The sequence below is a fragment of the Microtus oregoni genome, unplaced genomic scaffold (genome assembly GCF_018167655.1).
Source record: "Microtus oregoni isolate MIOR12 unplaced genomic scaffold, Mior012 000018F_ref0000195, whole genome shotgun sequence".
Taxonomy (NCBI): Eukaryota; Metazoa; Chordata; class Mammalia; order Rodentia; family Cricetidae; genus Microtus; species Microtus oregoni.
Genome location: NW_024543077.1, coordinates 17,145,755 through 17,160,007, shown reverse-complemented (window position 1 = coordinate 17,160,007; position 14,253 = coordinate 17,145,755). Strand labels below are relative to the sequence as shown.

At 34.2% G+C, this 14,253-nt stretch overlaps 1 protein-coding gene across 1 annotated transcript in view; it reads left to right on the top strand.

The window, feature by feature from the left end:
* The window catches only part of LOC121459091 (zinc finger protein 804B-like), a 507,002-nt gene that overhangs the window by 397,287 nt on the left and 95,462 nt on the right, over positions 1-14,253 (top strand). The window contains exon 2 of the mRNA XM_041668600.1: positions 1,531-1,674. Within this exon, the coding sequence (XP_041524534.1) occupies positions 1,531-1,674 (144 nt within the window). The remainder of the gene's footprint in view (positions 1-1,530; positions 1,675-14,253) is intronic.

The window sequence follows — 14,253 nt, the reverse complement described above, 5'->3', positions numbered from 1 at the left end:
GCTTACTAATTCAGGAGGATTATCAGTACTTCAAAGCTCTCCTTCTGTGTCACTTATCACCAGTGGCCACACTGGCAGGCCATTATCCTGGTTCTTAGAATAACTGGTCTTTTTGTATGCAAGCCAGAGTCTATTATTTCCTTACTGGACACAGACTATTTAGTGAGCAGCTTCTATCACATGTTAACTCTAGTGTACTCTGATGCTTTTGTTCTCTGAGAAAGATCATCCAGGCATTTGGCTTATTCCTGTCTGTAAAGGGTGCTCATGCCCTTACTCTGTGTGATCATTTGATTTATCTCTTTATATTTAGAACTTAATAAAATATCTATGGCGCTTACTAACAAGGGAGATGGCTGTGGATTATTTAGTTAAAATCTCTTTGCCGCCTTCCTTTTGGTTTGTGACATCTGTCAACACTGGGTGATGTATTTATAAAATGATTATGATCCTTGTGTTCATCCACATTACCATGTATGAAATGAGAGAATTTGAGAACATTCTAAGTCAAGAATTGAGGCAGAGGGCATGAATATGTTGCCATTACCCATTAATTTAAGGAATCCATATTAAATGTGTTCTTGTTTTTAAGCCATACACTCTGTTGTTTAGCAATGTAGGCAAACACACCCTGAATTAATAAAATAGTTTATTGAATTTAGTGGAGCAATAAACATATTAAAATATGTTTGATGATGGTCAGAGACAAGTATAAATATGATGATAGCAAATTAGAAAGGAAGTATTACAACATAGTGGTGATGAATATAAAGGGGAATAGTAAATTGCTGTTGTTTCCTACCTAGGGAGTAAGGCCTAAGTTGATTTGTTCATATCTCTTTGCTGTTTACTTATTTGTGGATTTTATGTGATGTCTGTTATTATAGTCTTCATCATTATTACCATGTAAGCAGTGAGATAATTTGAGGAGATTTTAAGCAGACACAAAATATATCCAAGATTATTAGAGGTAAAATATAAAAAGTTATAAATTTAATGGTTTGGAACACATGAAGTAAGTATAGTAGTGGGATCTAAGAGGTGCTGAAGTTTAGAAGACACTGGGCTGGAGTTTCAGAATGCGAATGCCTCAGACATTGGCAATAGACTGAGTAGAGACATCCTTGAGAGAATTTTCAGTGTGAATTGATTGGTTGGGTGAAGGTAAGATTAGATGGGATACAAAAATGTAATGACTATATGAGTGGAAGGAAAATATGGTAGAGATAAAACAGAAATGAACAATTATGTGTTTGATCATAGGCGGGATTACAACCTGGAACGTAAGACTGAGTAATAGCCTGGCTGTAACTAACCAGAGCACTACATCTGAAGAGCCCCTATATTCACTGCTGTGTTAGCAGTGATGGTACGCTGAACGTTTCTTCCATAGGGACATGAATTTTCAGCAGATCTGAAACTTCAGCATTTCATTTTAGTCAAACTAAAATTAAATGGTAACTTGGCTAATATGAAATATGCCTCTTAACAGAGAAAAATATAACTGATTTATTTTTGCCCCTTTTAAAGGATTTTGCAGAAAAAGAGAAGTCCACAGCAAAAGCTCTGGAAGATGCAAAAGCGAACTTTTATTGTGAATTATGTGACAAGCAGTATCACAAACACCAGGAGTTTGACAATCATATCAATTCTTATGACCATGCGCATAAGCAGGTAAGCCAAAGTGGGAAAAAAATTCTTTCCTCCTCCTAGATTAATAACTTCAGAGCAGAACTGCAAGGCTTTAACCTTATTTATTTTCATCTAAGATATATAGGTGAGATGATTTTATGTTCATTTTCTGTGAAAGGTTTTCTGTTCAAATGTTTGGTGAAGTTATTTTTTTTCTTAGAAGTACTATAAAGTTAGAACTGAACTTAGAGATCCCCAAGTATAGTGAGTTACATAATATGTATAATGATGTTTACAAATAGTGAGCTATTTAATATACATTACATATATATATATAGATATAGATATAGATATAGATATCAGGAACAAGCATAAGTAGTATCACATTTAAAGTAACCTAAGTAGTTAATGGCAGAACTTAAATCTCTGATTAGTACATGGGCAGAATATATGTATATATTCTGCACTGATATAATCCCTCCTGATGTTTGTTTTATTTTTCTCCTTCAAGAATTACAAGGTATTTTTGTAAATATTGGATCTGAGAACACATCAGTTCAATAAATGAGCCATTTCAAAGAAAAATGTTTTAAAAGTCAAATATATAAATGCACTAGAGAAAGGCTAGTATCGGTTTTTCAGTTAATTTTCTTTATAGGTCACATATGTCATTATTGTTAGATTTTTACTGGCAAAGATATGGAGATATTGGTGACTTAGGAACTGTTATTGTTGTATTCCTGTGACCTAGAAAGAAAATTCCCATCAGCAAATGATTATTCCTAAGAATTGTAGTGGCAAATCGAGTGGGCACATTGTAATATTTGGGTAAATTTTGTGTACTCTGTATCTAAAGTATTTACTCAAATCAAATGAGATGACAACTTTTCTATGATTTGTGGGATAAATACTACATATGTGCACTTTACAAACAATACTGTTCATAATGTATCTTCTATCTTTATGCACAGAATACATGCATGCAATTATTATATTTACCTGGCATAGGCAAGATCGATGGCATGAATATTTCAGGGCTGTAAAGTTCAGCCCTTCAGTGTGTTATAAGCACCTTGGAATCTGTAGAGAATAATGATTAGTAGAATTCTCTTCAGTATTCTTATTTGATAACTCTAATATAGAGATCACTGGATCTTGTAGTTGAAAGAATAAAAACTTCAAACATGTATTACAGTAAATCATCTCATATTGAATTTCTGCAATATTCTTTCTTGTTTCATTATAACTCTGTGCTACCTTTGCTCCGTATTGCTACACATGTTTGAAGAAAACGTCAAATAGCATGTAATATCTCAAAATATTTCATCATTCAAATAATTTTTAAAGTGTATTATTATAATTATTAAAATACCATTGAATTATTTTATTTCACTAATTGTCTCATAAATTGTAAGTTCAAGTAGTTTGAAATCAGTATACAAAGTATCTTCTTTTCACATGCTATAATTATTTTTAAAATTTTAATACATGGATATTTTGTTGTTCATTTAACATTTACTCTTTATAATCAGTTTCCCCGATCTGAGGCTTTTTGAAAATTTTCCTAGCATTGTGTTTTTTTTTTCATTAATCTTATGTGTTATCATAAAAATCAGTTGTGATAGTTATCATAAATTGATCAAATTCAGATTTCTTCTATTTTTGAGGGGATATGTCAGGGGGAATACCAAGTCCTTCTATGATATCAGACATCGGTGATATCTGAGCACTTGTTTTCATAAAACATAACACTTATGAAAAGTGGGTCCAGGTACTATGAGTTTGATCCAGGAATGAGATCTATAGCCACCAATGACCATTTGTTCATATCAGTTATTCCATTTGAAGTTTTAAAGTGATGATACAGGCAATTCTCACCCTGTCTTCTTTAACGGAATGAAAGATCCTGATCAGGACAAACTTCTTATAAACACCACACTACTCTAAGGGATTTTAAACAAACAATCTTTAGGATACATGTTAACAATACTGTGGGCATTCATGCAAAGATAAGGAATAGTCTCTTAAAGAGTGGCATTTGTTCTTGAGCTGTGCTTTACCAAGGCTTGTGAATGTGTTTGCACACTTAAAATTGAACCTCCAGATGAGATCACACTGTTGACAGAAGAAATAGTTGCAATGAAGAAATAGAAGGTAATTAGTTTCCTCGTCTGAAGTGTGGCAACATGCATCATTCCCTGTAGCTTAGGATTCTCCCTAAGCAATTTCCTCTATTTCATTTTCTTCATACTCATTCATAGGTTTTCTAAGATGTTAATAGAACAGCCTGTTTTCAATCTTTTCATCACATCTATATATTCACTACCATATATTTTTAGACTTATGTGTAACTTCCCATGGCATTCACCGTTATCAAACAATTACACAGATTTCTAATAAGCACTACTACGATGGGCACATAAAAGGATTGATTTGTTTTTTGGCTTCGGGAACAAGCTGCCAATGTAGGAGACAAGCCAATGAACGTGATAGTGCATTAAATATTTTACTGATTATATACATAGGAAATTCAAAAGAGAAATTATAAAACTGATTCTATGAAGAAGAGAGGACAAAGCATCTATTAAAAAAAATGAATGGAAGTTAATTATGTAACCAAAACCAATGCATCCTGTATTACAGAAAATCTACAGCAGGGCATAGTGGCATGTATGAAACTGGGTGCAAAGAAGTACAAAGAACTTACAAGCTACAGAAGCCATTGCCATTCTCTTGAGGGTTTCTTTGGCTTTGAAACAATTTTATTTATATAGCATTTTCAATGTCTTTTACTCATTTCTCAATTTTGCATTCTCATTTTGTCAATTCTGTTTTTACTTATTTAAAAGATATTTTTAAAATTATCTTTTGTCATTTTACATATCAAACCCAGTTCCCACTCCCTCCCCTCCTCCCAGTTTTTCACCTCCCCCATACCCCATCAACTCCTCATGGGAAGCCAACAAAGTCTGGCACATCACTTTGAGGCAGAACCAAGGCCCTCCCTGCTGTATCTAGGCTGAGTAAATTCTCCCTCCATAGCAAATGGGCTCCAAAGACCACCAATACCACATTTGAGTGTGTACTCAAAAGATGCATACTCAACCACAATGACATTTGCTCAATTGTGTTCAAAGCATTACTCATAATAAACAGAACCTGGAAACAACCCAGATGCCCTCAACATAAGAATGGTTAAAGAAAATAGAGTACTACTCAGTGGTGAAAAAAACAATGACCTCTTGAAATTTGCAGGCAAATGGTTAGAACTAAAAAAAACCTTTATGAGTGAGGTAACCCAGACCTAGATAGATAAACATGGTATGTGGTATGTACTCCCTCCTACGTGGGATACCAGCTGTAAAGCAAAGGATAACCAGCCTATAGTCCATGATCCTAGAGTAACTAGGTAACAAGGAGAACTCTAAGAGAGTCATTTTTCCAATTTTTATTACAGGCCATTATTGAAACTTCTTACTGAACTCCCTATGTCCAATACTTTCCCTATTCAAAATCAGCTTATCCAATTATGATCAGATTAAATCTACCATATTCAAACAATTGTCCTTTTCCCAGACAGTCCCCAGCAGTCAGTGATTGACATTTAAAAGAGGATACACTATTCAAAACCTCGCAATCTGGCTTTTGCCTCTATTTCCAAACCTATCTCCTGAAAATCCAGCTTTTCCCTCCAGCTTCTAAAAGACACCATATGGTTTGCAACTGCCCTTCTTGGCTCTTCCCTCTGTCTATGATGTGTCTCCACTTAATGACTTTATTTCAACTCATATTTCTGCATAATTCATTGAGATTGACAGATTCTATCTGAACTCTAAAGGAGCTAAAACTTCATGGAAAGCTAATTAAACACAAAATTTTCCAAATTCTTTTTTGCTCAGAATCAATTAAGATTTTGTTCCTGCTGCCCATTTTTGGAAAGAGCAGATTAATTAAATCTGCTGTAGACCTTGTTAGTTGGCTTCCGGGATAGTGTGAAAATACTTCTTTTTAAAGATTTATTTTGCCCCAAAATATTTTGAAAATTACTTCAGTTTTAGATGAAACTGAGTTTGAAATTTTCTTTTAAATGAGAGGAAACTTTATGTTCCTAAAATGAAGCCTTCGTTAAAATAGAATATGCAAAAACAATCTCCAAATTTCAAAGCTAAATACAACCATTTGGTTCTTGCTTCATTAAGAACTCTTCTTGACAGGCCTACGTAGTGATTATGACGGTGGTGGAATCTGACTAAGAATAACTTTTGGCCTGAGGAACAGGAATGGTTGCCAACGTTTTGCTTCCATGAGGATTCAGAGGAAATTTCTTGCCTCAGCTATTGAACTTCCAGTAATATGGTTTTCTTTTTTGAGAAGTAAATCCAAAGTTAGAATCCGTTCATTACTCAGCAATAGAACAGATTAGAACTAGAAATAAAACCTTGAATTTTCCTTTTATCTTTCTTTCATTCATTATCCTTTGATTTAAGATATTTCTGAATCTTAAATACTTCCTGTATCTAAACAGCAATATTGTGTGCCTGATTACTTCATTATAACAATGTTATTCATGGGCACATTTTCTACTAGTGTGTGTGTGTGTGTGTGTGTGTGTGTGTGTGCAGGTGTGTGTGTGTGTGTGTTAAATTGTATGTACGTGTATATATGTACCATATGAGTGCCTGGTTCCACAGAAGGAAGTGTATAGCATCAGATGTCCTGGGACTGGATTTACAGATGTCTTTGAGCTACTGTGTAGATAATGGGGACTGAATTCAGTCCTCTGCAAAAACAGGAAGTGCTTTTAACTGTTGGGCCATATCTTTAGCTCCTCATGGGCCCATTTTTATTCTGCAGAAGTAGGTAAATATATAACTTTACCTCTAAAATGTAATGAAATTAATTATATATATATATATATTTAAATAATTTTAAAATATAAGTTGCTGTGGTCATGGTTTCTTTTCACAGCAGTAGGACATTGACTAAGACAGCAACCATGGAGAACCCAACTCAGTAACATATACCCTGAACCTGGCATGCGATTGATGACCCATGAATACTTATGAAACTTATGAATGACTTCAAGATCTAGCTTTGTGCATTTGAAGTACCCTCTATGAGGAGCTAACACAAGCAAGAAGTTAGCACTTGTAGTTGTGTTTTTCTAGGACTTTATTTCTTTTCTGTAAAGCCTACTTAGTCATTTTCTGTTCTTCCCCTTTCTCACCTGCTATGAATTTTACCTTTGTTATTGACAATATGGCAATACTGTTCATGCTGCTGACACACAGCATTTGTATCACACACATTCACGGCTCTGAGACTGTCATAGGACATTAGCCCATCTTCACATACTCCTAATATAAGAGATATGTCTGCATGCATTTTTTAAGGCAAAAGAAAATGCTAGAGTATCATCATGGCAGGAAGCATGATGGCACACAGCACAGGTAGACATGGTGCTGGAGAAGAAGCTGAGGCTTCTACATTTGGATCTGAAGGCAACAGGAAGAGAGAGAGAGAGAGGCTACAGAAGAGGGGGAGAAAGAAATATAGGAGCAAGAGTAGTCAAGTACACCCAAGAAAATCCACAGAATCAACTAACCTGGGCTCATAAGGGCTCCCAGAGATTGACACAACAATCTGGAAGCCTACATGGGACTGACATAGGCACTCTGCGGATTCGTTACAGTTGTGTAGCTTGGTCCTCTTGGGGAACTCCTAAAAGTGGAACACATGGGTTGTCTCCGACTCTTCTGCTGACTTTTGGGACTCTGTTCTTCATACTGGGTCTCCTTGTCCAGGCTTAATACATGGGAGGTGCTTAGTCTTACTGCAACATGTTATGGCATGGCATGTTTTGTTGATATCCATGGGAGACCTTCCCTTTCCTGAACAGAAACAGAGGAAGAGTAGATTTGGGGGAAGGTGGAGGGGCTGGAAGGAGAGGAAGGAGGGGAAACTGTGATTGGGACGTAAAGTAAATAAATATGTATTTTTTAAAAAGGAAATATATATATATATATATATATATATATATATATATATATATATAACTTTAAAGAATAAAATAAACCCTTTTGTTAAGCACTTACTAATACATTTTCTATAATTTGATCAAATATTTAAATATTCAGAGCATAAATATAGAGAACATTTACTTCACCATGAATACATCTATAATACATAATACATTAATGTCATTCATACAAAGAAATATTATGAGGCTCTAGGCTTGACAACCTCTATTTATAGCTCATGCTTTGAGGAAACAACAAGTTGTTTCATCTATAGCTGTAGATGTCTTCTAATTCCCTCCAAATGCTGAGCATCACTCAAAAAGCAATTTCCATGTGGATATAAATGACAGTCACTTGGCAAAAGCAACACCATGGTTATTAATACAGTAAACATGTCAATAGCAATTCATTCCTCATGAGACTGTCCTAGCTCATACTCTTATTTTGAAGACTATTAGCTGCAAGTGTTTTCTATCGAAACAGTATCGCACATCTTCACATTCAGAAGTCTTTTCTACCCCAGAGATTTATTGTTCTTCCAAATTAAAAATAAACACATACAAGCTAGATTACCCTCAAACCCCTCCAGTATTCACCAAGGACACCACTTTCAGACTCTCCACATGTGGATCTTAATCCCACTAGTCTCCCTTTGCTTTACACAGGAGTTATTTTCACTCAGGGGACTTGTTTAGTTGTTAGGTTTATATGCAAACTCAAAATAATTCACTTATAAAATGTTCTTTTTGATTCTTTCCTTCTCTACTGACTCCAGGCAGAATATCAAATAAGATCTATCACTATCACTCTGACCCCAAAGGGGAAGATTGATCACTAAAATTACATATTGAATTCTAATTATTATTTTTTTTACTTTCTTTTTACAGTTGTATTGAAATTACCTCTATATGGTACCTGAAAGGATCCAGTGAGGAAAGAAAATAGCAAAGTCAAGGTGGTTTTTGAAGCCAGAGTTATGTTTCTGATTTTTGTGATCTAGTATGCCTGACGAGAAACAGTGGATGGGCTTATTTTGACATGGCGTTTAAAAACAGATGCTATACCATGGCACCATGGGAGGCATCACTTGACATTGTGATCAGAGTCAAGAACACAGAGAATAGGAAATATGGCTGAGATATGAAAACTCAGAGCCAACACCGACTGGTACACTTGTTCCAAAGGCTCTGCTGTTTATAGCTTTCAGAATCTTCTAAAGCAGTTTCTATTCTGCTCAAGTATTTAAACACAGGGTCATGTGGATGACATTGTGTGTCCAAACCACAATGAAGAAATAAAGATGAGAGCCCCTATAATAACATTGTAATATAGTGTAATTTTCTTCTACATTTTACATTCTATAAACCCCTATTTCTAGTAGAACATGATAATACAGAGTGTGTGTGTGTGTCTGTGTGTATACAAGTATGTTTGTTTGTGTATGTGTATACATGTATGTTTCTGTACATGTATGTGTATGTGTGTCTTAGTACATATCTGTTCTCCTAATTACCTAGCAGTAATTGGAGTCTCTACTTGTGAAGAATTACAGCAAAATTGATCTTAATTATCTGCTCACATTCAAATTATTCCATTAATGATTTCATATTGGTTAAAAGAATTCTTGATCTCATAATTTTCTATTTACAGAAAAATCCATTTAAAATGTGCATGCTGGTCTTAAATGTGCCAGATGATTTTGTATTCTAGGAAAGCATCATTGTCAGTTCCCTCTCCTTACATTTCTTCTATCTGACCTATAGCTTTCTGCTTCACTTTCTTTAAGTCCCAACTCTTAAGTTACCTTTTAGCTGGACCTTTCATTTTCTTCGTCGTTCAAAGAGTGAATTATAATTTTTCTAATTCCTTAGATCTTTGGCACTAACTATGGTGATCAGAGTCCGCTTAATGACTCTCCAGAGCCAGCTATTCAATGCACTCAAATTTTTTTACCTCACTGTTAAACATTAGTACCTTTATGTCAGCCATAACAAGTCCAGGCTTCCTCTCTTTTATTGTGGTATATTAGAAAGTTAGTACACTGGTGCACAATTACCTAAACTCTTAGAGTTAAAAAAAGTAATGTTTTGCTTTTAATTTGTTGATTCTCCTAACATGTCCCTGTCATTAACCCTGCAAAGGCAAGTCAATTATTAGTTCTAATAGGCACTATGGCTCTAGAATTGAAAGGTGTTACTAATACCCATACCAATAAGTCTATACGTTTTTAGTGGAATTAATATTTTATTAGTTCTTAGAGTTTTATTACAGTGTGTTTTGATCACATTAATTATCCTTCCCCAAATCCTACCACATACATCCTCCACAAAAGATGATATTCTCGTTTTGTTTAGCTGATTGAACAAATTTGTGCTTCCCATGTAAGCATAGATATATAGATGTAAGATCTATCTATCAGGTGATACACTACTAAAAATCATAGTGTCTTTCACTTTGCAGCTAAACTTGCCAGTAACTCTACAGCTAGAGGTGTGATTTCATGCCCACGACCTCTCCATGCTGGGATTTTGTTCGACATGAACTTGCACAGGTCTTGTGCATATTTTACGACAAGTGTGAGTTCGCTTGTGGGAACTTGCACTTGCCCTGCTATGTCCAGAAGACTCAGTTTCCTTGTCTTCATCTTCCGCCTCTGCTCTTACACTATTTCCACACACATTCAGCCAATGTGGGACATGTGATAGAGGTATTCCATTTGGTGCTGAGAATTCTTCTGTATTTTGTTCTGTGCACATTGACCAGCTCTGGGTCTCTGGGCTAATTATCATCTACAACAAATAGAAGCTTTTCTGATGGGAATTGAAGACAAACCAATTTAAGGTTATAATGAGACAGTTTGAGGAACCATTTTAATAGAATGTCCATGTAATAGAATAGCTGTAGGAAGTTCTCCCTTAGGGACTGTTATTTGTCTTACCATGGATTCATAGACCCTGTTTCAGTAGCAGACATGATTTTCATCTTTTGGTTTGGGCCTTAAGTCTTATTAGAATGTAGTTGATTGCACCCATAATGTTGATGTTACTATTGCACCATATAATTGTCTATCTAGGCTGCCATTATTGCAGCTTCCACAGTTCACATCTGGGTAAGACTGTGATCACTTTTCTCCCTGAGCAGCATGGATAGCTTCATTTTTAACAAAAAGGGCAAGAATACCCACTGGAGGAAAAAGAAAACCAATATCTTCAGCAAATCGTGCCTATCAAACTAGGTAGGTACATGAAAATGGATCTTTATCTCTCTCACCCCAAATAAAACTCAACTCCAAATGGATAAAGGACTTATGCATAAGATCTATAATCTGAATGTGATAGAGAAGAAAGAAGAGAATAAGTTATCAGTGTCCTTTCCTGAAAGTCCCAGTGAGGATGCTGATAGCACAGGTATTAAGACCAATATTTACTAAAGGGGACCTAATGAGACTAAAAAGTTTTTGTAACAGCAAAGTATACCATAATTCAAGTGAAGGAGCAACCTACAACTAGGGAAAGTATCTGTTGTTCATCTAATATAGGATTAGTATCTATAGCATAAAAGGAATTCAGAAAACTAAATATCAAGAAAAAAAACCCAATCAAAATTGGGACATTGAAATAGATCAAAAGATGAAATGTAAGTAGTTAAAAATATTCCAATTTTTCAACATACTAAGACATTGGGAGAATGAAAATTAAAACTACTTTGAGACTTCAGTAATTCTAAAATATGAATGAGTAACTAAATAAATGAGTTTCCATGGTTGGCCATTCTGCTCTGCTGCATCCACATATCTATTCACCATTGATCAATCATTGCTTCAGATGTGTAAGGTGAACAACAAAGAACCCCAACCTGATTAAATATAATAATTGAATAAGAGCTGCATTAGCATTATTTTATACTCTGAGAAAATATTTGAGTATATATTAATGCTGATAATATATGTGTCTTCCTAAAATGTTTAGAGAATTCTCTGGAGAATTAGTAACCTGCAAGAAATTTTAAGCAATCAAATGATATCATACTTGAGATTTATAAAAAATAAGTCTAAAAGTTTTAAAGTCAAACTGAAAAAAGTCTGGGCCAGGCACTGGTAGCACACACCTTTAATCCCAGCACTTGGGAGGCAGAGACAGGTGGATCTCTGTGAGTTTGAGACCAACCTGGACTACAAGAGCTAGTTCCAAAGCTACAGAGAAACCCTGTCTCGAAAAACAAAACAAAACAAAAAAGTCTGAAAACAAAGGAGCTTGGCTTTGCAGTCAGATGTAAATTTTAGAGTCTTTGGGGTGTTAGCTTGTTCTAGAGACTGTCAGTAGCTTACTAAATAAGACGAGATGATTTACATCAAAATTAGTCACCTAAAAACAAGTGTGTAGGGATTTAAAACATAACCTATCAAGTATGAAAAATAACCATTGCTACTCAATAATCATGAAAAAAAATGCTTATGAGCAAAGTATTTCAAAATTTATACTAATTTTAGTTATTTATCAAATATTTTAAAACGTGAATTTACTTGTCAAGCATTCCCTTTGCCTTGTGCTTTAAGAAAACGATCAGATGAATCTCAAATACTGGTGTACACAATTGTTTTAAAAAGCGCACATAATGTAAGCAATAAAAAGAAAATGACTAACTTATGTTACATAGAACGTAGAACAATGTGTGAGAGATCAAGTAGTTTTAATGCCTATATTTATGTGAATGTTGCACAAAAGTAAAAGTGTTAGTTTAATAACATTTTCAGGGAAATTTCTAAATATTTTCTTTTACATGAAAAAAATAAATATAAAATGTAGTCATTCAATGTTTAATATTCAATCTTCATTGTGTTTTTCATTTGATAGTGTATCTTTCCAGTTCACAGAGAAATACAGCTTATTGTGTTCTTAAAGGAAAAATTAGAAATCATAATACTATGACATATATATGTGTGTATACATGTGTGTATATATATAAATAATATATATGTATTACTTAACTGAACTTTATATGAAACTATGGTTACTTTATAATTACATTTCTTTCTAAATACATTTTTGAAGCACCTTAATTTTCTTGTATGCCAAATATTATGTGGTTGCCTACTACTAATTTATTTCCGAATTGTCCTTCACGAATATGAAGAAAAATTCTTAAAGGTTATATAAAGAAGCTGATAAGTCAATTCTCTTTCTGTTGCCTTTAGAAACATCCCTGGTTTAATCCAGTGTGCTGTCTTTGAGTTTCAATCTGGACAGGTTGTCTTTCATGTTGTCTGCATAGCTGTTGCTGTGGGTGTTGTTTCAACTCTGCTTTGTGAATGTATTTACTCCTCTCAAATTGCATTCCTTATTATTCGGCCCCATGGATATGATGCCTCATTTTATCCCACTCTTTTGATGGACCCCATCTCTCAGAATCTAAGAGATAATACATACAGCCAGGAAGCTTGACTGCCAGAAAAAGTACATGTCCTCTTTAAGTTTTATACATTCACATCAATGCAAACTTTGATTTATTTTTCCAGGGTTTTGCAGCTTTTGGTATTAATGTTTAGAATGTTTTTAGCATTTTGAATTCTTAACTTTTCTTTCTAGAAACATGTAGATTTTCAATGATTTCTCCATAGCAAGCATTGATTTAGTGTCTGTTTTGTTTTTCCAAAAGGCTGAAATAAACTTCAAAGACGTTCCCATCCCTGTGAAATAATCCTAAAAATGGATTATTAACATACCCATAAAATTATAAGCTATTATAATTCTATAATAGGTTCTAGATGTTAAAAAGAAAAAGAAAGACATATTTAGGGAATGCTGTTTGATTAAAAAATTTAGCTGGTGGTTTTGGCGAAAAATTCAATTAAAAGTTAATGATGTTAAGCCAAAAATATTGAAATGAGGTGACTCAGCCTCACCAACCTCATTTATCTATAACTTTAACAACAATGAAAATGAGGCAGTTATATGAACTAGGTCAGCAGTAATATATATATATATATATATATATATATATATATATATATATATATATCACTTTGGACTAATGTAAGCAGTTGCATCTGAGTTTCTCTGCAGGCTTTTCTACCCCTGTGGGCTGACACTTGGCTGGAGGTGTTCACTACCACAACTCGAGCACAGGCTTGCCTGGAACTAGCCATGTAGAGCAGTTGATCTCAAAAACACATAGCAACCATCCTGCTTTAGCCTCTCAAACATTTTGATTATAGACACGTTAAATGATTTAGTGGTTTCTGATCACTCAATTAATGGTTATGTCTGTGATGTGCCTGGCTTTATTTATTACTCCTTGGAAGTATTCATTAAAGTCCATGTCATTCAAATTTCACACACCTAAAGATTCTAATACCAATAACCACTTACTCTAAAAAAAATATTTCATAAATAATTCACGACACTGAAGGTCAAATGCAAATTCTAAATACTACTGTTTTTGATATGAGTTGCTGTCAAAGTTGCTTTTTTCATTTGACCTATCAGAATTAATATTCTACAATTAGTTTTCTGCCTATTACTTTTAATGTCTCTGTCTTTCACAATAGCATTCAGAGATTTTTTAAAAAATATTAACATTCTAATTTTTCAGTGGAATATTT